This window comes from Ambystoma mexicanum, chromosome 8 (assembly GCF_040938575.1).
Source record: "Ambystoma mexicanum isolate Mex_15411 chromosome 8, UKY_AmexF1_1, whole genome shotgun sequence".
NCBI classification, from domain to species: domain Eukaryota; kingdom Metazoa; phylum Chordata; class Amphibia; order Caudata; family Ambystomatidae; genus Ambystoma; species Ambystoma mexicanum.
In genome coordinates this window covers 1546435198-1546459394 of record NC_090929.1, presented here as the reverse complement: position 1 = coordinate 1546459394, position 24197 = coordinate 1546435198, and the positions used below count along the sequence as shown (strand labels likewise).

The 24197-nt window shown below is 45.8% G+C and overlaps 1 protein-coding gene across 5 annotated transcripts in view; it reads left to right on the top strand.

Annotated features, from left to right (window-relative positions):
* The first annotated feature begins 1255 nt into the window (after window positions 1-1255).
* Window positions 1256-24197, top strand: part of LOC138473193 (VPS10 domain-containing receptor SorCS1-like) — a 3088785-nt gene continuing 3065843 nt past the window's right edge. For 2 of the 5 annotated variants that reach the window (XM_069611754.1, XM_069611755.1), the window contains exon 1: window positions 1256-3086. In XM_069611754.1, the coding sequence (XP_069467855.1) occupies window positions 1509-3086 (1578 nt within the window). In that variant the 5' untranslated portion in view covers window positions 1256-1508. The remainder of the gene's footprint in view (window positions 3087-24197) is intronic. The other 3 variants (XM_069611758.1, XM_069611757.1, XM_069611756.1) reach the window with 2 other exon arrangements.

The window sequence follows — 24197 nt, the reverse complement described above, 5'->3', positions numbered from 1 at the left end:
CCGTGAACAGGAAAATGTGCTCAGCTTTAGGGATTAGCTGCAAACATATCAATGGGAAATATTTACATACAATTTACCTCATGGAGACAAAATGTACATAACCGTCAATCTCAAAATGCCACTGGGTCATACTATTCTCTGGATTGAATATTTACATACAATTTACCTCATGGAGACAACATGTACATAACCGTCGATCTCAAAATGCCACTGGGTCATACTATTCTCTGGATTGAATATTTACATACAATTTACCTCATGGAGACAACATGTACATAACCGTCGATCTCAACATGCCACTGGGTCATACTATTCTCTGGACTGAACGTGCCCAGACATTAACCTGCCTCTGGTTACTGGAGCTCTCTTGTGAATAAAAGGTGTATATCTTTTACTCTGTTAAACGTGTGTCTAATTGTGATTCAGATGATACTGTTGAATATTGAAATTGGCCTTCCAAATATGATAAGAACATGTTAAACACATTAGGGTGCTTCTTATTTTACAGGGGTTGGGGTCCATGCACCAGAACAATGTTGCAGATCTAGGAAGCCTACGACATGAGAATTGTATGATTTATTATGAGAGCTGCACATCATGACTGAAACATGTCACTCCGATGATGCATTGTGTTCCTAGTTTCTTGGACTGCAGCATACATAGCATATGATGAATTACGCAAACTTAATTGAAAACGTGTATGCTTTATGTAGGGGTTCGAATCTGCATGTAAACTGCTTCTAAGCGCTATTCACATCTGTCTAAAGGAACCAAATCATGCAGAGCAGATTACAGCAGGATCCATCAATGTATTAAAGTAGAAGTGGGATTAGAGCACCTGCCCTGGTGGTCCTCTGTCAACATGGTGCCATCTACAACTCATTTACTCCCACAGTGTTTCAATTATCAAGAAAATAATAATGATAATAATAATAATAATAATAATAATAATAATAATAATAATAATAATAATAATACACATAATACTAACAATCACACTGTATTCACTATAAAAAAAATTGGGGGGGGCACTAGTGTGAGCAATTTCCTAAATAAGTCAACACATGTGTCTGGGAAATAACACAATATATCGATGCTGGCATGGTAAAAAAATAATCACATACTCGAATCATGCGGCGCTGCCCACTGATCACATAACGATTACACCTTAAAGAAGCAACACGCCAGATGGAGGAGGAATCATAACAAGGAATGAAACTCCCAGCGAGCACTCCCCGAGGGTGGGGCTATTTTGTGCACACACTGGCCCCCGTCGTTCACTCAGCCCCGGGAGGGAGGGGTGATAGTAAGAGTGCCGCTGCCTTCCTCCAGTCAGTGCTTCCTGAGCGCTCCTCCCCCGTGCGGCGGCTCCCTCCCGATCCGCATCTCCTCAGAAGCTGCTGCGCTCTCCTCCTCTCCGAGCTGCACCTGCCCGGGCTCCGTTCAAACTTCCATGGAGTTTTTGTCCGATTGATCCATTCGCGCAGCAGCCCCATTGCGGATTATTCATGGAGAAGACAGCGGCTTTGGTGGTGGCGGCGGGTCTGCGGCCAGGCTGGCCGGCTTCCCTCCTCTGGACCTGGCTGCTGCTCTGCACTCTCGGCTTCTCCGGAGCAGAGATAAGTTGCAGAGCATGCCAACCCCGGGTGCAGCTGCTGCAGTACGGAGTGCTGAGCCTGAGCACGGGCAGGGGGGATATGGGGAGTGGGGACTGGGAAGGGGCAGCTCAAGGCAGGAGGAGAATGGAGGATGCCGACGGAGTTATCCTGCGCCGGGAGCCTGGCAGAGACAGCCCATCTATCCCGGGAAAGTTACCACGCTTTGGGGTAGATTCCAGGGCATCTGACCGAAGCACCCAGATGTCAGCATTACATGGCTATGAGATAAACGTGTTCTCTGGAAGCCCTATTGACAGCGCCGCCTTAGCAGCACCAGGGGAGGCAAATGGGGGCTTTGACCCCACCAACAATGCCCGCAAAGACAAGATCTCATTGAAAGAGCAGACCCCTGAACAGCAAGGCCGGCTATCACCATTAAACGCATCCGGTCGAGATCCGCTACAGAATTCTGCCCAGGAGGGCAAGTTCACCTCAGTGAAAGCAAACGCGGGGGACCTGCTCCAACGTGCTCCACAGCAAGAGAAGTTTTCAGCATCAAAAGCAAACGGAGGGCACCTGCTTCCGAGATCTACCCTGCAGGGCAGCTCTACTCCACTGCAAACACCTGGGGACCTGCTTCCGAGTGCTGCCCAGCAAGGCAAGTACACGTTATTAAAAGGATCCAGCGGAGACGTGCTACAGAGTTCAGGGCCTTTCACGCAATTAAAAGTCGCCGATGGAGACATGCTACAGACCCCCGTGGCGCACGGCGCGATTTCCACGTCAGTAGGACCCGAAGGAAACCTTCTGAAGAGTTCTGTGCCGCCCGACAAGTTCTCGGGGAATAAAGGACCGGGCCGGGACTTGCTGCAGAGGCCCGTGCAGCAGGACACTTTTTCAGCACTGGCAGGATCTGCCAGGGGCGTTGAGGCCACGAGCCCTATGGACTTGGCATCAGAGTCAGAAGTATCTGCGGGTGACCTTCGCCCCGTCAGTCCTCAATTTCATGGAAGTGTGCTATCAAAATTACCTGCGCTGGGCGACCAGCGTCCATTCACCGCCACGCAGGGGGCGCAGCCCTCGGTGTCGGCCCCAACACATGCTCAAGTTATTGGAGAGGAGGCAAAGTCAGACATGAAAAGTCAGATGTCGGAGCCGAACGTGGCACCTGGTGTGGAAAGGCTAAAAGCCACCTGGTCGCCCCTGCTAAGGAGGCGGAGGAGCCCTCATCTGCTGGGGGAGCAGGACGGGGGTGAGCAGGTGGAGCGGTCGGACGGGATCCCGGCTCCAGGGAAGGCTCTGCGGACTCCGTCCTCCGCGGAGAGTAAGCGCGTGTCCAGAGGGCAGAGCATAGACCCGCCCGCGGAGCAGGGCAAAGGGACACGGTTCCGGGCCGAGGAGCTGCGGCTGACCAGCACCACCTTCGCCCTGACCGGGGATTCTGCGCACAACCAAGCCATGGTGCACTGGTCAGGGCACAACAGCAGTGTGAGTACCCGGGGCATGTCACGAGCTGGGGGGAGGGAGCGAGGTGCGTGAAAGAAGGGACACGGCTGTCGGGCTGCCGATATCAATGCATGGAGCGCACCTGTAGCGCCAGCCCCTTGCACATCAGGGGATGCCACGTGGTTCATAGGCTCGCATCCAGGGGCTGGCTTTGCGGGTCTAACGTATTGTCCACGTGCGCCTGCTGACACTTCCAGCACCAGCGTATTGTCAGCGAGTCCGCGGACTCTGCGTATTATGGAGACCGCAGCTTCCATACCATCATATAATACGATCGCACAATGCAAATATGCGCGCGCTCTAGACCTGGCTGCACTGCACACGATAGGGTCGCGTCCATAGCTCGGAGATTTTAGTGTGAGCCCCGTGTGTAGGCGTCCATGCAAACGGCGTGCCCACGTGCAGATATACACGTACTGCACAAGAGATAATGATTCTAATGGAACCTAGCAGATGTGCACGTGTGCCCGACGTTCACGTGCCAAACTCGCACATACACTAGAAGCGCGTACTTACCGCATGCTCTTGCTGACATATCTGCACACATGGCCGAGGTGCACTCGCTGCACACGCCCACATGTTTGCTCATGCTCTAGGGGTGTCAGTTGTACGCATTGTATAGATGTCCGCACGTAGTTGAATATGTACACGATACAGGTGTTCGCAGGTGTAAGACGTGCCCCTGCGGGAAACGAGCAACTGTGCGCTTTGGCCACGCGCACGTGCTGCTGGGGTGGCACGCCACAGAGTTGCTTTCAGAAGTCGCACTCGCGGCTGCCCTCTTGAACCCACGTGCAGCCGTGCGGGTATGAACTCTCCGCAGAGCTTGGCAGCGTGCAGTATATACAGCTTGCTTAGGCATGGCATGTTCACTGAAGTCCCGTACTATGAAACCCAAATGTTGAGGGAAATGTGCTTCACCGTAACAGAGTGGTAGCCGCATGAGCGCGCTACGTACGCGGTCGCTTTGCGGCGATGTGACTTCCCTCCATCCCATGATGTAACGCCACCCCCCCCCCCACACCCGACTATAGGCTGCTTGACACTGACACATACGCTGGAGCCGTGTGCACGTTCACGTACCGTTAGAGAAGTAGAGTTCCGACGAATGGTTAATGCGCCTTTCACCAGTATGTGAGGGTGAGTCCCGTTAACCCGACAGAGGCCGCTCGGAGTAGGGGTGCGCCTGGTGACTTCATCTGATGTGCGGTGGCTGGGAAAGCAGGGCTGCCAATAGGCCTTCGACAGTTTTAGGGGTAGGGATATAGGGAGGAAACAGAGGGTCACGTGGCCTATCGAAAGGCATACAACATCATATTTAGGGTGTCGTGTGGTCCACGGCCTGTTCGTGCTTCACTTATGGTTATCAGGCTCATACCCACACAGTGCTGGTCTCAGGTCTACCAGCGACCTTTGTGGGATTTGTGGCCCCCCACCTGCACCGCCCTGCCGCTAGACTATTGTAAATGTAATGGCACGTGTTGCCCCGCGTCGTCTTATTTCCAAGATGAGTGTGTTGCCCCTGAGCTATCCTCCCGAGACACTATACCAGAATGCAAAGGTGCAGCGTGATTCTTGAATGCTTGTGCTGTGCCTCGGTTACTCACTGTCATGTAAAGTGTCAGTCAACGGCCCTCGTTATAACTGCTGAACCCATATGCATGCATATTTATAAATTGCCGATCCCATACCCTCACCCAGAATAATTTGTCTCATAGATTGTTTGTCAAGTGTTGGCAATAAAAGGCCGTAGGTTTTATTGTACAGATATGGTTATGCAAATAACAATAATCACGTATCATAGATAATAAAAATATTTTTGGGCACCGGGCCTTGGGGTTACCCCCTCTGGCCCGTGCCTGCCTTCTCATGTCCCACGACTTGTTGTGGGCACCGTACAGTGCCCTGTACTTCTTTTCCTTTGTTCTTCTCTGTTATTTGTAGGGTGGAAGGGTTTTGTGGTAAAAAAGCAAAGGTTTGGAAGGCACTGAGTAAACAGTGCACCTCCTGTGTGCTTGGGTCCCCGTTCAGGGTCCACAAACTGATTGTGTTTTCTCAGAGCATGCTGCTCTGTATTTATAAGACCCAGGGGAGCCCTGGGTGTTTGATATGTATAGTAGTGGGGGCTGTTATATTTCAGCCCCCGGCCGGATAGCCGACTATCTGGCCCCCCGGGGGGGCAGGTCTTTGAACCTGATCCCTGCCTGCCTGTTGGTTTCCTTAGGTGCTTAGCACCTTGCTGCATGAAGGAAAGGGTGAGGGGATTGCTCACACCTCAATCTTCCTCAGCATTGTGTTGTACAGACTGCGTGTCTCTTCGACGTGGGGGAGGAGAGGAGCAGAGAGGGGGTAACAGCAGTTACCCTGCCTCGCTTTGTGAGGCACTGCAGCATTGCCCAGAAGTTTCCCTGGTATCCCGCTGGTAATTCTTGCAGGACACCGGGAAACAGACCATCTGAAAGCCCGGTAATTCCAGGATATTCCAGGTGCCAGCAACAGTGTTCATTCCCCATTCCATCGGGGATTGGCAGGTATTTCCGGCACGTTAATACCAGTGTCAGAAATACCTGCTGTTTTTTGCCAGTGGGGGTCTTAAGAGCTGGAGATAAATCAACGAGCTCTCACCGGTAAACTTGTAGTTTTGCCGGGCAGGAAAAGTGGCGGTCACAAAATTACTGGCACTTTTTCCAGCACTTTTCCTGCACTGCAAACTTGTAATGAGGGCCAATGACTTTGTATTAGAAAACGGGGCCTCCAGATAAAAGAAGCCGCCAGCTCACACAATGTAAAATGTCATGCAATTTACATGACACTTTACATCGCGAGAGTTGGCGGCGCGCGCCCCGGTGTCACCGCACCACTTGATAACCCCTTGAGCCGGCTCTGAATCCACAGTTAATGGATCATTCTAAGGAGTAAAAGAGAGAGCTGGGTCGGCTAGATAGATTGGATAAGGGAGAAAGGGATGGTGTGGGCAGCGTGTGCATGATGGAGGGTGGGGGAGTTTGAGGGCAGAGAGAGCAGATATACTATGTTGTGAAGAAGATACAGGAAGAACTAAGGGAACAGCCCTTCTACAGGGACCTTAGGATCCGTGTGAGGAAAGGGAGGCGGGGTATCCGATAGCAGTACATACATTGGAGAGAAAGGCCGAGAAGGAAGGAGAGGAGGCGAGATAGGGAACGAGAGAGACAGAGAGAAGCAGAGTAATAAACGTAGACAGAGGGAGTGGGGCTTGGCAGCAAGAGAGAGGGAGCGAGAGAAGGAGAGTGAAGTTAAGTGGCGAGGTGGAGGGAGGGAGCTGGGAAGGGGAAGAAAGAATGACTTAGAGAATTAAAGTGAGGTCAGATGAGGGATAGCAGTGTTGCGAGAAGTAGAGTAAAAGAAAGGGAGAGTGGGGCACAGGAAATGGCAGAAGAGAGGGAGAGAGAGGAGGTCAAGAGGGAGCGTATGGAAGAGGCGACAGAAAGAGATTGATTGACGACAGAAGGAAATATTGAACCAAGTCACAGGGCAGCGGAAGAAAAAGAAAGAGAGAGGAGCAGAGTGACTCCATGACGCCAGTCACAGCGCCTGGGGAGTTAGTGCACACCTGCCGGATTGGGCAAGGTTCACTGCACTCTGGAAGTGCAGTGTCCTCTCACAGTGAAGGAGTAATGAGCGAGCCTCCGCCAGAGCTGCTTTTGGAACAGTGTGTGGGGGGGTTGGGAGTGTGCGGTGAATTCACTGTCTGCAGAGTTTAAATCGATAACCCACTAACATCTTGTGATGATCTACAAACATCCTGTGAAGGGATGTGGGCCCAATTCTTCAACGTGCACACACACGTATCCTGTTTGATTTTATAGATGCAAATACGGGGCGATACAATTCTTAAACAGCAATACACTGACTGTATGAGTTTGATTCACACATATAACCAACCTTCCTTCCTTCCTTCCTTCCTTCCTTCCTTCCTTCCTTCCTTCCTTCCTTCCTTCCTTCCTTCCTTCCTTCCTTCCTTCCTTCCTTCCTTCCTTCCTTCCTTCCTTCCTTCCTTCCTTCCTTCCTTCCTTCCTTCCTTCCTTCCTTCCTTCCTTCCTTCCTCTCTTTTCTCCTTCCTTCCTTCCTTCCTTCCTTCCTTCCTTCCTTCCTTCCTTCCTTCCTTCCTTCCTTCCTTCCTTCCTTCCTTCCTTCCTTCCTTCCTTCCTTCCTTCCTTCCTTCCTTCCTTCCTTCCTTCCTTCCTTCCTCCCTCATTCCCTCTTTTTAAAATGTGCCCCAGTCTCCCCTCACAGCTCCTCAGAGTTCAGTTAATAAGGCATCCTATCGTTTGATGGACTGGTTTAGTCATTTGTTTGTTGATATTGGGGGTCATTACGACCCTGGCTTTAAGGGTTTAACGGCGCCGTAAAAGGTGTCAGCGCCGTTAAACCCTTAACGCCTGATTACGAGGTCCCTTTGCGGCTCCCGACCTTAACGGCTGGTCTGGACCAGCCGTTAAAGTAGGGACCCGCAAAGAGACTTCCGAGGTAATTACGGTACCGCAATTTGCGGTACCGTAATTACCGCCTTCCCCAGTGCCATTGAGCCCTATGGGGCAAAAATGGGAATGGGGAATGGCCAATGGTAAATGGGGAATTACCACCCCGCCAACCTTGGAATGGGGCGGTATTTCCCCATTTACCATTGGCGGACTCATTACAATAGCGGCAGCAACCATGGTGCTAATAGCACCATTGGTTACCGCCGGTGTTGTAATGAGGGCCATTGACTTTTTGAAGTCAACCAGAGCACCTTTCAGATGGGCCCCACATCTTCATGGTACATTGTAAGATGGCCTTGAAAACAACGTGCATTTGTCAAGAGCATTAATGGCACCTGCAGGCACACACGCACATCGTCCATATATGCATTAAGTGTTCACTCCACTTGGGACGGGTGTACAGAAGGCAATGATCCACTCCCACATTGCACAAGTCTAAAATATAGATGAGTATTCAAACATACTTTCTCATGTGTAAGCATACAATTGTTATTGAGGGATATTAACTGAGGAGTCGGCAACGGCCTTCTACCTAACGTAAGGGTCCGAGCGAAGCGAGCGTCTCTACGTAGGCGGCAGGGGCGCTACCAACAGGGTTCGCATGCTGCCTCACCTGATATCACCATTAGTATCCATGAAACTGGGGTGCAGGTGCTAACAGCTCAAACATACTTAAACAAAACAAAACAAAAATGTAATGTAACTTACATTGGATCCTGTAGCACTGCACCGGTGACTGGGAATGCCTTTATGCTGATTATGGTGACATAATCGACACTGAAAAGGGACTCCCATTTCACTGGGACAACATTGTTAGGAAAGATTTCATATTTGAATGTAATTTCCCTCCATGTGCCAACCGCCACACTTTTTGCTGCGGTTCTACACCCTGATCTAACCTTTGCCAGAGTAGCGCAGCCCTCAGCCGCACTCCTCTGGGCTTTCGCTCAATTCTTATGGGGAAACTGACATGCCCTTAAGACAGTCAGTACTGGGAGACTTTGTTTGCCTTAGTCCTTTCCTCATGTTGCAGCTTCTGTGCAACATGTTACAAGAGTGCGATGTAACTTACTTTACCGCACCCTTGGGTCTCTAGTCATTCCAAAGGCCCTAGAAACTCTTGCTGGATTTATTTTGAACTGTGCAGGTGTGTCACGGACAGGACTGGTGGCAGGTATCTTTTATCTTATGTTCTTCTCATTGGAGAATATGTGGTAGTATGTGGCAAGATCCGGTTCCAGAACTTTTGTAAATGTGAATCTAAAATGAAGATGTTTTATATGGTTTTTAGGATATGTATATTTAGAGAATTTAATGTTTTGCCTTTCTTGGTAATTTCTTATGCAATGTTTTTTGTTAATTACTGAGGTTTTTTCTCGTTATAACTTTGTTCTTACTTAAGGTATATTTTATGTGTAAAGTTTCATTGTAAACTAAATCACAATAAAATTATTATTATTATTATGTTTTGATCCCTTTTTTGACATGTTATCCGCGCTTACCGCGTTTGGCACAAATAGGTGGCCTGGCTCCAAAATGGCCATGCCACACGGTTCTTTGTCCTGTCCTTTGGCCATCTTGCCCCTTCACCTTCCCCAGGTCGAGCCGACCCGGGTCAATCCTTATTTGGTCATGCACTTTCCACGAAACCCAAAGCTTTCGCGGGCTTATGCATGCCTTGTTTGTGTGCCTGCAGGATGTGGGTTGGGATGTCTGTTCCCAATACACATCCTGGGTGCCAGAGAGTCGGGGGTGTCCTGAATGCCTGGGACCACTCTGGTCCGTGATTGGTCCACGTATGGAGTCAGTGTTTTTGAGCAGATCTCCCATTGGGTCCACTCCGTTTTGGCGCAAAGGGAACTTTGGATAAGAGGAGGCCAGAAACACCACTACCATGTTGATCTCCTGAGTTTACACGAACAAAGGATAAGGAGCCAAGTATCCTGCAACAAGAAGCCGAGTCGAGGAACCGCTGGTGACCCGCTGGAAGGTTTGGCACCCTCAGCCCGCTGTCGCCCTGTGAGACCCCTCAGCATCTGATCATCCTACAAGGTCAGCGAAGGTGCTTCGACCCATTGGAATAGTGGGACAAACTATTCTTGGCACCTTCATCAAACCCTGCAAGTAAGCCTCTTCGGAAGTGTCCCTGGGCCAACCAGTGGGCTGACCAGCTAACACGGGACGTTTTCTCTGTCACCGCTGCCGTTTTGAGGAAGCCCTCGAAACTAGGTACCTTGCTTGCTCTGTGTCCCCGGCACCCTCACACCAAATTTCGTACACTTGGCATTCCCAGGTCTGTAGTGAGACAAGTGCGCCTGGACCGGAGTAAAGGCGGTTAGCGTGTTGCTCTGCTGCGGCAACGACCTGTGCAAGTTCGCTGCACTTGTGACCCCCTTGACCCTGAAACCTGCTACCGCGGAAACTACACAGTGTTGAGACATCCTGCTTGTCGCATCCGAACCTGCCAGCAAAGTGAACTGAACTGACGAAGTCTGGGTCTGCCTGCGTCGGGTACCGGTGAGTAGTCCATACCCCAACCGGTGGCCCCTAGCGTAGTAACCCATTTCTTTTCTACCACTGTTGCGAAATAGCTGCTCCATCCCCCACTCTCACCCTGCCTCTGCCCGCAAGTGGAGGTCTTGCTTGAGTAGTGGGGACTTGTTCTTCATTGCCTCATCCACCTTCCTGAACTGTCAGAGACCCTTGAAGAGACCCTATTTTGTCCATTGGCACAAGCTCGTGCATGTACTATTGAGCATAAGGCTCCTCTCTTCGTAGGACTTGGACTGCCTCTTAGTTAGGTTAATTTCTGATGTTGAACTGGGTCTAATGATTACTTGCACTGCCTGTTTTCCTCCCCATCTAGGTGGTCTACATAATTCGTGCTTTTAACTCCTTAGACCCCTAGGTCTTGTAAATATATTGTATTGATTGTGATGTGTCGGTTTACTTCAGTATTATTGTGATTCTTTGCTATGGTTGATGTTACAAAGGCCTTGTAATAAATGCATCTATATTTTTAATATAACACCTGTCTGGAGTAATTTGTAAGTATCCTTGCTTTGTGTGCTGATTGAGGTCTTTCAGTCACCCTCACCCCTCTTGAGACTTAGTTCTGACTGCCACCATTTCTACCCTGATTGGTCTGGCTTGTCCAGAGGTTACTCCGTTCCAAGACACTAGGCTGGCCTTCTGAACCTCTGCCCCTCCAGGTCAGAGTTCAAAAATCCATCTTAACAAGCATAGTGCAAGAACTAGGCTCCATTTATTAATGAGTTTATTTGTATTGGCAAGAGATTTCATTGCCCACACTGCAGGGTCACTGGTACTGGGGGGGGAAAGCAAGGCACAGGACAAGGGGCGAGCAGCACTTGGAAAGCAATGAACGCCGGTTTATACATGTGAATACAGCTGTGTTCCGAGCTTCCTGATTGGCTCATGCACCTGCCAGGGCTGAGTCGTGCGTACACTGAAACTGACGCAGGTCTTGGGTCAGCGGCTCTACATTTCGCTGCAAGGTGTCCAAGTGGCTGCATGCCACTGGGATTCAATCTTGTAACTTTCGAATGCCGGCCAATGCAGTACAGCTGGGTCTCTGGAGGGAAACATTACTACAGAAAAGGAGTGGGCATCATAGATGTCAGCATACAACCTACACACATGCAGACACATTCTTTTTTTAGGTGCAAAGTTGATGATTGATTGGGAAGGAGAGGGTGGATGAGAGGGATCGCTTTGAACATGTGTGTTTTGGGTTGCTAATTGGGGGAAGGAGGTTCCACAAATATATCTGTTGTACTATGTTAGTTTCAAGAGGATAGGGATTAAAATACCACATTTTTGAAAGTTAGAACCCCTTAATTTGTTCTACAGTACACAATTATTTCAACTCCCATAATGCATTGGCTTTGTGCAGTTAGTCTCCTTGTGAAAGACCTGGAACTCCATTGGTTGAAGCCAGCAGGGAGATCAAGTTCACATTATCTAGGATTTAAACGCCTAGCTGTCTGATGTGATATGATATAGGGGTAGATCTCTGTCTTTGGCTGGTGCCTCCCTTTGGAACAGCCACCCGGCCACCTTGAAACTTGAGGAAAAACATCTTCGGTTCCGGAAACTTCTCAAGACCTTCCTCTTTGCCTCTGCCTTTGCCCCCCTTCTCCCCTGTTGATCTGTTTCTTCTCTTGACATTGTGCACCTGGCCACACTCTGTTCTTTCGGGTGCAGGTACCTGCTCACCCTGCCACCAGGCCCGGCTCCAGGAATTTTCATCTGGGTGGGCCAGGGTTGTGACCATTGGGGCCCACATTCCATTGGGTGGGGGTCTAGGAGAACCCTATTCAAAGTGCTGGCGTTGATCCAGATTTTGCAGATCTCCAAAAATAAATTTGCACAGCTCTATAAAAAAGTACATAGCAAAAGAGAAGCAAGGAAAATCGTGTTGCAACATCAATCTACCTGTCTTCCCTTCCCATCTGCTCTCCCCTTACTATTATATCTGATCCTCCTTCACCTTTCACCATCCAGACACGTTCCTTCAGCTGCCCTAACCACCATTCCCATTTACCTCCCCTGCCACCTATTCACCCCAGCACCCAGCATGTCTTTCCTGGACTGGCTTGGGAGAATTCAGGGCGATGCCTCCTCCTCTGAGAGGGCTGAGCAGATGGATGGTGTCTGCCCAACAAATACCTTCCTGAGTGCTGTGGCTACTCCCAGCGGGCCCCGAAGGGGATGCTTGTGCTCCCTCCACCCTGTTGTGAAAGATAGACCCCCCACAATACTGAAGCAAGTAATAGGAGATTTTGTTTCCTACAAATTTACATTTTTTCTAACTTTTTTTTATTTCATGAACAGAACATACCATGCCCAATCAATACAGGTAGTCTTGTTGATCTTACCAATATTTAGAGCACAACAACATATCCTCCAATAACATATACATGTATACAATTCTCCCTTCACCCACCCATTCCACAAATGCCCCCTCCTTTCCAACTGAACCCCTACATTAATCCCATTCTGAATGTCTCCCATCAATGGTTCATGTCCAATATTAAATTTGAAACACAAAATGTTATTTTTTGTTGCATTTTCGCAGCACATTTTAATTAATTTGAGAGTGCAAGGCTGTGCTAGGGTTGTAAGGGCTGCATCAGGAGGCAGACGGTGCTGGTTGAGGGTATTCCAGCCTCCTGGTATCGTTCCTGGTGGAGTATGGCAGGAAGGAGCGGGTCTTGCTCCTCTGTCATGCCCCTATACATCATTGTCTGGTACATACTGTTTACATACTGGTTATAAAATGCAATAGTCCGAGATGACTCTTTGTTTGATGTGTTCACTGGTAATGAATGACAATTTTGTTCAATACATGTGGCCTGGATATTTTCAAAGTTAGATGTGTGTGTGTGTGTATCCTAATGCCTGTGCTGGCCATCTATTAAATCATGAGTGAGGTTTTTTGGAATAGCTTGTAATGCAAACTGAATCCCTTCTAGGGGCACCTACGTTTAACAAGCAAGGCATAGTGAAATTAAAAAAATATGCTGAGGATCACACACTTTGGTTGAGTGGTAAAGCCATAATTTCAACGTAGCCTGAAATATAGATATTTGACCAAACATCTGCAGAGCTCAAGTTGGTACAAATATGTGTTGAAGTTTGGCTTTCAATAACTAAAATAATACTAAATTGTATACAGTTTACTTAAAAAATGCACCAGTCACATGATAAACCAACTTGACAATGCATTCATCATTGTAGAAACATATTGATGAAAAGATTAAGGTGGGGCATTTTGTTTTGAATCCTGAACTGCATAGAGCAGAATTCTCCTGTTTGCGCTTTTTTGCAAACTGGGCCATTCATTAATTTTAATTGTTTCCACCAAGTACTGGAAAAGTAAAGATTAAAACAGGTGAAAATCGCTTTTGATCTTTACTTTACCACTACGTGTCTGGAAAAGTTTAAATCACCTACACCATTAATGATTGTGGGAGTCATCCGCAATGTATTCCTTTTGACTCTGTCCGCTTTTACCACGTGTAAAAGTCGACATATCTCATAGGAATCCATTGGATTTCAGCCAACTTAAAAATACATGCTGCTGGAATGCCAGTAGGATTTGGCAGGGGGGCCTTGTTAAGTCTGATCTGCTCTCCAACTTCGCTTGGCAAATCATACAAAATCCTGTAGCTCATACAAAGTGGAGCTAAATGCATTTAGCGCCACTTCTTCCACTCTGCTTGACCTGGAAAAGAATCCCTTATGACTGTAGCTTTATTTTCCCCATCCTGAATGGAAGCCTACAAGCTCCAGCATAGCAATGAATGAGAATTTACAAAAAATCTCTTACAGACACAAAGTGAAATGAAATGCATGTCAAGGTTATTGTTTCACACAGCTTGTTCTGTATCCCCTTAATTACTAATCACCTAACAATCACACTTAAACAGCTTCTTAAAACCCTATATATTTTTTTAAGTGCCACAGCAATGATCACTGCCTTTTTACCTTTTCTCATTTCTAATTTATTTATTTATTGAATTTATTTCTAAAGCACAATGACAGTGGCCCGGGGGCATAAGAGCGCTGACATGACATACAATAAAAAACATAAATCTCAGCGAAGCCTAAGGAGAAACCTGAGAGAAACTAGTGGAGGTCAAGGATCCATTTACTCAAAAGGCAAGGTTTTCAGGACACGTTTGAACCTGGGAAGACTGGCACAAAGCCTCAAATCAGGCAGGAGAGTATTCCACAAGTGAGGAATTGTGGCCGGGAAGCATCCATTTTGCACCTGTACCAGTTTGGCCTTTGGGGTGAAAAGCAACCCTGTGTTATTGGATCTTAGAATATGGCTGTTAGATAGCCACTTCAACTGTGCTGCCATATAAAAAGGGCTTATTCCATACATGCAAGCCCCTGAAATGCAAAGGGTACGAAACGTGATTCTCTTTGTAATAGGGAGACAATGTAATGCTCGGTTTGCTGTTGAGACATGATCTGTTTTGCGCATCCCCATAACGACCCTAACTGCATTGTTCTGGACAGCTTGCAGACGATTGAGCTCTCCTTTGCCTACCCCAAGTAGACTGCTGCCACAGAAGTCTGGGCGGCTCCCTATGATCACCCTGGCTAGGGTGGCACAACTGCAGGCCTCAAGGAATTGTCTGAGTTGTGCCAAAAGTATAATGTAATATAATGTTGAGTTTGACACTAGGCTGCTGATATGGGACCTCAATCGTGACTCCCAAGGTTTTTATTGTTTTTTCAAAGTGGGGAGCAGACAGTCTGCGATTTGAAAGAATGAATAGGACTGATCAAGCTGGCGCCACTTGGGGCTGGTGCCCAGGATTGTAATCTCAGTTTTTAAGTTATTCAGGGCTAGGCCATTATACAGCATCCAGAGCTTGATTTGGTTGTATGTGGCATTAATGACCTCAGTGTCTTTGGAGTGGTCACCTGATAAAGTGAAAAGACACTGAGTATCAACAGCATATTTGGCATAGCACATCCTATTGTAAATAATCTGCCTCTGAGACTTGTTAAAAGATATAACCTCAATGGTAGGGCCTGTTCAGCCCTGATGTCTGCATGTGAGGGGTGATGTAGAGCAGGGGAGGGGCATTGGCATGTGTCCCTTGTCGAAATGTTAAATCCACCTCTGATTGTACTCTTTAGTAAATATAGAAATACTGATTTTTATTTATAAAAGATGTACACCTTATATACTTTGCCCTGGAACATTATAGAAAATGCTCCTCTTTTTTGTTTATTTTGTGGGTGTTCATGTTTAATTTCTGGCACTGCCTAAACACCGAGCACCCAGGATTTACATCATACTTTGCAAACTCTGTAAAGTTACTCAACAGATTAAGGGTATGAAGTCAGTACTTATCAGTTTGAATCATGAAACATTCTGTCAGAGTAGACTAGGCTTCCAAACAAAGATACATTCTATTTAGGTCGGAGCCCCACTGGTAAGTATACATGAGAAGATCTAAAACTTGTCAAAACTTGCCAACCTAGCCTAATAATTTTCAGGTAGGGCTTTGTTGGACTAGCTTAGTGCAGCTTGATTCCCAAGGCGTAGCCAGCAAGACACCCACATCTGGGCATATACACATTAACTCAGGGAGACAAACAGAAGCCAACATGCATCGGAAAAGCCAACGGCTTGGGCTTTTGATTAGGCATGGGTAGGCATTTGCCAGACAGTTCCATAAGGGCACCACATAAGGGTACCACCTGGTCATAAGATGGGAACAGCTGGAAAATGGTGGCACTAACTGGGCATATGATGGCATTGCCTGGCAAATGTCGCAAGCCAAAACGGATGGAATGTGATTGCTTGTTTAAGACATGACTTCAGTGAAATCACAGAGGCATTGACAAATATAGTGCTTATAAAATCAACTGGCTGAAGACACAAATTAAGAGAATTTTATTACACCAGGAGCTTATTTACACAGGTAATTAAGTAATTAAACACTCAAAAGAATGCTTAGATATAACACTGACAGGCCCTATACAGCAACATGTTTGGTGTTCTTTGTTATAGAGCTTGCTCATAGAGTTCTAGAAACGTTAGGTTTTTCTGGTGAGGTATTAACACAGCCATGGCTAGTCATTAGGTGGGTAAATGAACAGACACACCCATAGGATGTGTGTTTCTTCTCACATTTTATCGCCATCCTAGCTGTGTTTCACTGCATGCGTTCTGGTTGTACCTAATAGGTAAAAAATCTATAAATCAATTAAAACCACCGTCATTGCTCTGGCCAGCCTTGCATACTATTGTTTGCATATCAGCCTTGGCACTGTCACTAATATCAGAAGCCTGTCCCAAACTTCTAGACCACAGGCCCTTAAAAGTCCATGTGGTTACTTGTGTTCCAGGGAAGATGGAAATCGAGAATGACCTGCACCTTTTGGTGGCAGCACCAAAAGTCATTTGCTAATGGCTTGTCCCCTTCTCTAATGGTACAGACATACTGCAAAATTATGTCATGGAATGTTGCGTAGAGCAACAGTAGTGGTAATGTTTAATTCAAAGCCCTGCATGTATCACTTTTTGATTTTACTACACTCTCCCCTCCAGAATTACATTTTTGTTACAACCAACCTTATCTTTTCACTTATACTGAAGTAGTTAATGCAGCAGAATATATACTTTGAATGTAATTTGTAAGGACCCCAAGTCAGGTGACGCACCTTGCGCAGAAATCTGTGCTCAAGCATCTTACCTGTCATTTATATAACTTGATACAGTTAACCATTTTATTAAGCATGATGTGAAAAACCATTATATTCTCACAAAAAATAAACACAATTTAAAATACAGAAATCAACATTGTGATTGTAGGTTTGAGAAAATAGTTGTAGGCAGCCTGCTTGAATATGTGTGCTACCTCACGTAGAGGTGTGTGTGGCTCTCCATCTCTCTGGTTATTTGTACTTTCATGGCTGTGGGGCATAAATCATTGTCTAGGGCAATAAAACAAATCCTGCAGTTCAGCCTCTCAGAATGTCTTTGAGGTTGCTGATTAATGTTTAGAGAGCCATCCATCCCCCCACTCCCTTGGTTACTAGTGGTGTATCACACCACTTACATGGCCCCCTTTCTAGGGGGGCCAGGGGCTGGATCTGGGGGGGCCTGGCCCCCCTGCTGGAGCCGGGCCTGCCTGCCACCCTCCTGCACTGCCTCCAGGCCACCATCTGCACTAAGGTTCTGTATCTGTACCCCTACAGTCCCCCTCCCACGTTTCTTCTGCACTTATTAGATATACCTTTCTGACTAACTTTCACCTGCCACTTGCTGGCTGCACTACCATGGTTTATTGCCCGTATTTATTATTTATTCTATTTAATATTTATTTATGTTTTCTCTCCTCTGCCTCGCACTTTCGACTTACCCCCTTTCCATGCACTTTTCCCCCATTTTCCTTTCCCATGCACTTGCGCTTTCTTAAATGTCACTGGGCCTAGTAAGAGTGCTGTTTTTCTGTTTTTTCTCCTTTGTTCCCCTCCCTTTTTGCCTGGTCACGCTCTTAAACACTTGTGTACAAGCGCGATATAAATAAAATATAATTTAATTTCAATTCATATGATGAGTCATTGGCTTACTTTCATGTGAGTAAGATTGACTTTAGATGGAATTTTATCAGGTTATATCCGTACACAGAGAGGCTTGAAAAAGGGATGCATTCTGGCATCAACATTGTTTAATCTGTTAATTTTAGATATAGGCCGTGTGTTCCAGAATATAATTTGTGATGCTCCAAAACTGGGTTTGTATTCGATAAATTATCTGCTTTATGCAGATGATCTCATTTTATTATCCAAAACTCCGAGTGGTTTACAAAACATGCTGAATGCATTAAACTTATATGCAGTAGACAACAATTTGGTGATTAATACAGCAAAGACGCAAGTATTGGTGTGTAAACCAAAAAAGCAGTTGAAGGTTAGCTCCTATCAGTGGTACCTGGGAAGTGAACAACTTGAAAAAGTAAATATGTATAGATACCTGGGCATTATGATATCCAACTCTCTGAGAAAGAATGAAAATGAAGTAGGAATCACTCAGAAATTACTTCCACTAATTGCCCAGGCAAGGTTATTAACATAAAAATATGCAAAATTTTCTTACTCCCATATACTGCTATTCTATAAACAAAAAGTGACTCCTATTCTCACGTATGGGGTCGAATCTACATTACCTAAACAACGTAACTTTTGGGACAGGATAGAATCCAAGTTTTGGAAAAAAATCCTAAACATTCCTATGTCCATGTCCAAAGCTATATTGCGTTTTGAACTGGGTTTGACATCTTTGTATGCACAGGATCAATGGAAGAGATGTGCGCTGTTTAGGAAATGTTTGTTAAATATTGGCTCCTTAAATGTTGTTTTAATATTAGCAATGTATCTAGCCACCACAAATGACTTTTACTCCAAGCTTTGGACACAGAATATTATAAATACTCTAGCAGACGCTGATATCTCTTTAGACATTCTGCTGATTAATCCGGCTAGAGCAAAAATGAAGTTATTCCAAATGGATTGGATTATAACAATAGAACAATGCTCTAGAATGAAAGACTTTGATATATCGATATTTGGGCAGAAAAAATTAGGAAAAATGGCTGAGTATCTACAGAAATATCCTTCTCCGCAGATGCGCAATCAGTATCTGCGTTTTAGATGCAATTTATGGCACACTAGATCGGTATTGGCAACAAGAAAGCAAATTCCGGACAATGAATATTTTTGTAGATGGTGTAAAGTACCAACACAGGAAGAAACTCTAAAGCATTGTTTAATTGAATGTCCTAATCTTGATTTTATAAGAAAAAAGCATTTTTTCAGAATCACCCGTGATCCATTGCCTATGAACCACTCTGATGCATGGAAATGGTTATTTGCGACTAACAAACTAACGGTTCAAATTGCCACTGTTCAATATCTGAATGAATTATTTAAAAACGAAGAAATTGTGAATTAAGGAATATACTAAGAAATGTAAGGATCTAAGCTAGATGGAAATCCTTTTATAATAATAGCACTTACCGAGATTCAGCTGCAGCTTTCCTGCTCTGGTCTCCGGTCCGCGTCCTCCGAGTCCCGGCACTAATGAAGAGAAAGCCACCCAGCAGTAGACTTTGTTTACTACAGCTGGCTGGCTTTTCCTTCATTAGTGCCGCAAAAGCCAGCACAGGAGGGCCTCCATTTCACAAAATGGCTGCGCCCCTGTGCTTGCTTTTTCGAATTTTGAGCTTGAATAGCTCAAAATTTTACATAGGAAGTTTTAAAACGGAGGATGCTAGTATTTTTTTTTTTATGTGGCCTATCTATTTTTTAAATAAAATTTTTTACTAGACCATCCCTTTAAAAGTGCATCAATCTATGCTGCATTGCTCAAATACAAATTGTTTCTATATTAGTACAATTAAATTGAAAAATAAATCATACCTTATTTAATATGCTCATCAATAATCACCTTTGGACATGTGCATTGTTTGGGGCAAAACACACAGGAACATTGCAAAACAATGGAGTTTTGGAACGAAAATACATCTTTCCATACAGAAACCACGTGACAGCCCTCCTGCATGTCTTGTTAGGCTACAAAACATGGGATCCTTCATTGCTGTGGACAACTCTAGTGTTCCATTTTAGATAACTGACAGCGTTGTAGTGCCTACCGGTGTGCACCAGGCCGGCCCTACTTACCATCAATCATCGCCCCTGAGTAAAGCTGAGCATTGGGGGCAGCATGAGAGACAGTCATCAGTGGTTGTGCAGAGGGTGCATGGCCCTGGATAATGCTGCCCCCTCCCCCGCATTTTCATCCAGCTGCTTATGCCATTTTGGAATTACAATGGAAGCAGAGGAATGGGAATCGGTGTCCCGGTAAACACTCTCCTCTAGCTGATATTGTTCTGGGCAGTGTTTTGGGAAATGGGGAAGAGTTTCAGTCTGGAGAGGGAGGTTGAGTCCACTGAGATCAACTGTTGTGAAGCGTCAGGGGCAATGTTGACCTAGCTGATGTTTTAGGAGGTGGTCCAAGATGCCAGTTTGGCTGAAACACACAACTGTCCTCTGTACCACAATTTTTTTTTTCCCCTGATGATCCAATGGAGCACCTGCCCAAAAGGAGACCTATAAGCAGTAAATTGTCCCAAAATCTTATCTGAATAATTCCAGAGAGGGACCCGTTGTTGGTATCCCTTGGTGACTGCAGGGGGCAGAGTGAAATACCACGCTCCTTGGAGAGAGATATTTTCTATGTAATATCAGCATACCCATCTTAGCCCTTAATAGTTTCTTTTGAAAGTCAGGCGCTCAACCAGCACTAACATATTGCAATCATTTCTCCTTTGACTGCATTTTATCTGGGGTCTATATTTATGGTGAGCACCTTCTCCTGAGGGACAGCAAAGTGCTGTGCAAAGCACAGTGAAGGACGATTACATCAAGAGCTATGTGGATAAACACCTACGTGCCCTGGTCCGTAGACATGCCAAGAGCTGACAATGGGTGGGAAGGTGATCCCAACACTGGATAAAGGAGTCTAAGAGTAGTGTCAAATGCAGTAGCAGTCCTGGGGGATGCTTTTGCGGACAGTGGCGTGCAAAGGAGCATGATCAAAAGGAGCTTGATCACAACCCCACCCTGGAGGGGTGTGATCACAACATACAACCTCCACATGTATTCAGCCCCCAACACGTCTCTACCATGAGTTCCACTTTCCTGAAACAATCACCACGGTCAGGAAGGACACACCCAGGTGGGTGCTCACTCTAGTCCGTCTTCTGTATTCCCCACACGTGTTACATTCATTGCATCTACTCAGGAAAAGCCACCATGATCAGCAAGGAATTGATGTTAGGCCAATCTGATCGGACGATGTACCGATGGCGCATAATGTTTGTGGGTTCACATGACTGTGTTCTTTTCTTTTTTTGACTTATCTTTGAACATGCATGTTATGTTCATGTGTCTCTTTTTCTACCCCCCGCCCCCCACCCTCTTTTCTTTGTGTGTACATTCTGGTTTTCAGTATTTAAAGCTGATTTCATGTATCAATGTATGTATAATGATTCATTATTGATAACATGTCTATGTATGCAAAAATATTCGGATTAAATACGAATATCACTGTTTTTGAAAAAATTGCAATAGCAAGGACTGATTATTTATTTATTACTACTTTGTGTCAGATATTGGTTCAGATAATTGATATATCTATGCATTTTTTGTTATGTGACCCAATTTAAATACTGGTCCACAGTCTGTCCTGTTCTCTTTTGAAGGTAGTGGAAGAGAACATTGTCCACCTGAACCTTGATCATTTCCTGGTTTGACTTTGAAGCATCTTTGCTGTAAGTTGCAGCTGCACGTTGGGAACTTCTTCTTGGTGCACAAGATCTTCTAAGCACCCAACAGTTGGAGCAGAACATAGGAATACATACGAGAGCAGGATATTTACATACATGTTATACATGTTCTCCACTGACACACTGCCCATGCTTACAGAGGGAGGGGTTCTTGGAAATTACTTGAACAAGTATACAATGGATACCTAAAAGCACGTGGTGGGGGATGGGATGAATAATAGAATATGCAAATCAGGCTCTCTGGCTAAAACTCCCCCACTCCATTCATGCGACGAGCTTTGAGTTCATATTTAAGGTACATGTAATTAATATGTTTTGGAGTAAAATGCAAAATGAGGACGCATGTTGGGTCTTCCTTGGAAACTGAGAATAGCTATACCCGCAGGTCATGCACACTTTATCTCGGTTATGCTGCTGGTGTGCCCTCTGCATGGAGTGCTTTTTTGCTTCAATATTTCTTCTAATTACCTTCAGGGGTGCACTGGGAAGCAAAAGAGGCCCAGGAAATATTTTTCAAGGTTGTCCCATAGTGCCCATTTTCAGCAAACCCAATATTTTCCTATGTGAATATTTCAAAATGCCACACAAAAAGAGGCCCAGATGCTGGGGCCTACCAGGAAATCTCCAGAGTTCCTTATAGGCCAGTCCACCCCTGATTACCTTTCCCTCAACAGGATGCTTTCTTCATTCTGGGTTAGGGTTCCCAGCGGCCGGTCCCCTCTTTGCCTTTCACTGTATCCCAGGATGTAATGGGCCACACGTTTTTCCAGCCCACGACCACAGACACCTCCCCCTCTTCCTTCACTGTGCTTGCCTTCAGCACCATACCCCATCCTCAGTTTCATTTCCACGCCTCAGTATCAAATGTGCCATTTGTCACCCAACTTGTCAGTCTCTCAATGTGAGGTGACTGTGAGTCACAGCAGTCGATGCTGTTTATGCATACCTTTTTATTGTGTCCTTGCTGTTTCGCCAAGGTCTAAAGGTGTTAAAACTCAGGTTGGCTGGGCATTAATGGCTGTTCTTGGCCCTTGTCGATTCGTAAAATCCCTACACTTTGCCCAGGGCTTTTAACACAAGAAGGGGCCTATAACACAATGTTGTGGTGACGTTGCCAACCATTAATGCATTGTAGGTTGTTTTTGAGAAGCCTGTCTCTATGTAAATTAATTTATTGAACTTCAGAAACCCAAGTCTGGCCAAAGCTGCAAAGATGGCATCACAGGTCCATCAATCACTCATTGAACTTTTTATGGTCAGAAACATCTGAATATGTAAAACATGGAGGCTTAGCACTGTGTTTCTTCATTGGCAATGCTACTATGCCTAAGTGAAATGTTGGCACATGGAAAGAGCCTGTGTGTGCAATATTGCATTTAAGATAGGAACAATGCATACATAAGTAAATATACACCACAATAAGACAGCCTTGGATAAGGCGGCTTCCTCATTGAAGTGAAGCTAAAAGCCTCAAGCTTCACTCTTATGGGGTGTGTCGGCTTCAGAATCCCCAACACATATCAGAAAATCACTCACACAAAAGTTCAGCAGAAAATGCACAATCAATTTGTGTGCCCAAACACTGCAAGGAGGTTAGCTTCGACAGTTTAGTAGATACATGTTAAACCCAAAGAAAGTTAGGCCTACCACTACATTACACATGCTGCATTACAGAGATAGAGACAAGTGAACGGGAGAAAATATGTTCGTTCTATGGGCATTCACAACACTGGTTAATGAAGGTCCTTTGCAAACTGCATTGAGAAAAATGGCACGTATAAAACTTGTCAAGATCAGATGGCCTAGAAACTCTCATGTTCTGTTCAGGGCTGGCATTAGAAGCGCAGTGCCCCAGGCAGCAAAAAAAAAAACAAAAAAAAATATTTGGTGACCCTCCACTCCGCCTGCACGCCCCTTGTCGTGCAGCAGGGGGAGGGGTGAGCGCCACATTTTTCAATAGGCACAACAGCATCCTATTGTTATAAAATTGACTCCGCTCCTGAGAGTGGAGCACATTTATTTTCTATTGGGAGACTGCCACGCCTTCTCCCACCACACCAGCTCGGGGTAGACCTTGAAAGACTCCCCCGAGCTGGAGTGGCCGAGCTCTAATGGCACGGTGCCCCGGGCGGCTGCCCCCCACACCCTGCCGTAAGGCCTGCTTTAGTCGTATTGGAAGTACATCAATTCCTGTCAGTGGCATAAAGACAAACGTCAAAGGTAAAGGGGCAAAAAAAAACCTCCTCAAACCCAATATAACAAAAAAAATCAGTTCTAGGAAAAGATTGCAAGAGTATATGTTTCCTGATAACCAGCAGTAGATCATCAACAGTTACCCAAAACCTGAACTTCACATAAAGACACTCTCAACATTAGTGCAGGTAACAACATTATTATGAAGACCAGGGCCAACCCGCAAGGCCCACGACTATTTGTCTGTGTAGGAGAGCGGCCGGATATGGGCACTGACAGCATTAGGATTTACAACTTGTGATTCTCGGGTTTACAGGGGCTATAGATGGTCAGAGAAAAGTACTTTTAACTTAGAGATGAAAAAGAAAGAACAGGGGTGATACCAGAACCCTTTAAAATGTGTCCCGTTTAAGATACAGAAATGACTATAGTCAGAGTAGCCTGTGAGTACGTTGATATACCTGGATGGGTAC